Source organism: Mirounga angustirostris, unplaced genomic scaffold (assembly GCF_029215605.1).
Source record: "Mirounga angustirostris isolate CCGP_5_RB_7025 unplaced genomic scaffold, mMirAng1.0.hap1 SCAF_8, whole genome shotgun sequence".
Lineage (NCBI taxonomy): Eukaryota > Metazoa > Chordata > Mammalia > Carnivora > Phocidae > Mirounga > Mirounga angustirostris.
This window is the reverse complement of record NW_026991716.1, coordinates 2,022,035-2,024,138: the sequence shown is the minus strand read 5'-3', so window position 1 is coordinate 2,024,138 and position 2,104 is coordinate 2,022,035. Positions and strand designations below refer to the sequence as shown.

Below are 2,104 nucleotides of genomic sequence, written 5' to 3'. Positions count from 1 at the left end.
ATTTCCTAGAAAAGTGTGGGTTGAGCCTGTGTGAATGTATTTGGGTTGACTGTGGGTTGAGTGTGTGTGGATGTATTTGCATGTGTATAAAAATGTCTTGTCTACTATGCTTGTATTCTAGTCTCACAGGACTCTAACTCTCCCCCAAGTACACAAACCAGGGGTATAAAGCTTGAGATGTTAAATATTTTAAGGTCACACTATTTCAGGGGATCATAATAGACCAGTTCTTGGGGCTCGTAAAATGAATATATTTGGGCAGTAGAAAATAAATAAATTTTCTATCAATGATATTTTATTTGAGGAAGATCACCATAATAGTTCTTTCTAAGAGTAGTGAGAATAAGGTAACGTGGAGACAATTAAATTATTAAAATGCATAAAGCTCAGGTCTTTAAGAAAGCCTATCATTTGGGCATTCCTGTTTCTTGAATAAGAAGACCCTCACCATCAACCTCTTAAATGCTCCCTTTACGTCTTTGTTTCTAAGTGTGTATATAAGGGGGTTCAGCATGGGTGCAATGATCCCATAGAAGAGGGACACCATCTTTCCCTGGTCCTTGGAGGCAGGGGATGGTGGTTGCAGGTACATGGAGATAGCTGTACCATAGAAGAGTGACACCACGATCAGGTGGGAGCCCCATGTGCCGAATGCCTTTCTCTGGCCGTCAGCTGACTGGATTCTCAACACTGCTTGGACAATAAAAGCATAAGATATAAGGATGAGTATCACGGGTATTAAGAGAAATAGCACACTGATAAAGAAGAGTTCAGCCTCGTTTGCTGTTGTGTCTACACAGGACAACTTGAGCAGAGCAGGGACTTCACAGAAGAAGTGATCTACATCTCGGCCACAGAGCGGCATCTGAAGGGTCCAGGTGGACTGCAGCACTGAGTTGCCAAAGCCACTAAGCCAGGATGTGGCTGCCAGCTGAAGGCAGAGCCTTTGGTGCATGATAACTGAGTAATGGAGAGGCCGACAAATAGCTACAAACCTATCAAAGGATATGACGGCCAAGAGAAGACATTCGGTGACCCCCAAGGCTAGACACATGAAGAGCTGGGCCACACAGTCGCCATAACTAATCACTTCCCTGGTGCTGTATAAATTTACCAACATCTGGGGAACCATACTTGTGGTGTAGCAAAGGTCCAGGAGCGACAGATTGGTAAGAAAAAAGTACATGGGGGGGCGCCTGGGTGGCTCAGATGGTTGGGCGTCTGCCTTCGGCTCGGGTCGTGATCCCGGGGTTCTGGGATCGAGTCCCGCATCGGGCTCCCTGCTAGGCGGGGAGCCTGCTTCTCCCTCTGCCTCTGCCTCTCTCTCTCTCTCTGACTTTCATGAATAAATAAATAAAACATTTAAAAAAAAAGAAAAGAAAAGAAAAAAGTACATGGGGGTAAGGAGTTTGGGGTCCAGATGAGACACAAGAATTATTGCCAGATTGCCAAAGATAGTCAAGATGTAGGAAACCAGGAAGACCACGAAGAGTGGGAGCTCCAGCCATGGTCGGTCTGAGAAACCGAGGAGGGTGAACTCCTGTGGGATGCTCTCATTCACCTGGCTCATGATCAGTGGTTCAGCTCTTTGTTCCCTGAAACATAAAAGGTCAGTAAGTTAACAAATGCATATTTATTTACTGTCAGTTGGTTATCATCACTTTGTTAATAATTTATATAAATTACAGACTGATGGCATTAATAATGTGAAAAATGTATTGATAAAAATATAAATATCTTTCCAGGTATTTCAAAAGTGTTTCTGTGTTTCTTTGCAAAATGAATTTCAAAATTTTTAAAGCATGTCATTAGTTTCCACATTCACGGAATGTGTCCTTTGACCTTTTGTTGTTTTGCAAGTTCGTTGTTCTCACTTCTTTCTGCCTGGATACCTACTCTTAGGTAGAAGTCAGCATAGTTCTGGGGTGCCTGGGTGGCTCAGTGGGTTAAGCATCTGACTCTTGATTTTGGCTCAGGTCATGATCTCAGGGTCATGAGATGAAGCCCAGTGTCAGGTTCCACGCTTAGAGTCGGCTTGAGATTCTCTCTCTCCCTCTCCTTCTGCTCCTCCCCCGACTCACTCTAAACAAGTGAATGAATGAAT

The 2,104-nt window shown here is 43.8% G+C and overlaps 1 protein-coding gene across 1 annotated transcript; it reads right to left on the bottom strand.

Annotated features, from left to right (window-relative positions):
- Positions 1-327: 327 nt before the first annotated feature.
- Positions 328-1,570, bottom strand: LOC135365613 (olfactory receptor 2B6-like). Its single transcript, XM_064598080.1, is given in 3 exon segments — positions 328-424; positions 426-1,196; positions 1,395-1,570. Coding segments are annotated over 3 exon segments (1,044 nt in total).
- Between the last annotated feature and the right edge of the window lie 534 nt (positions 1,571-2,104).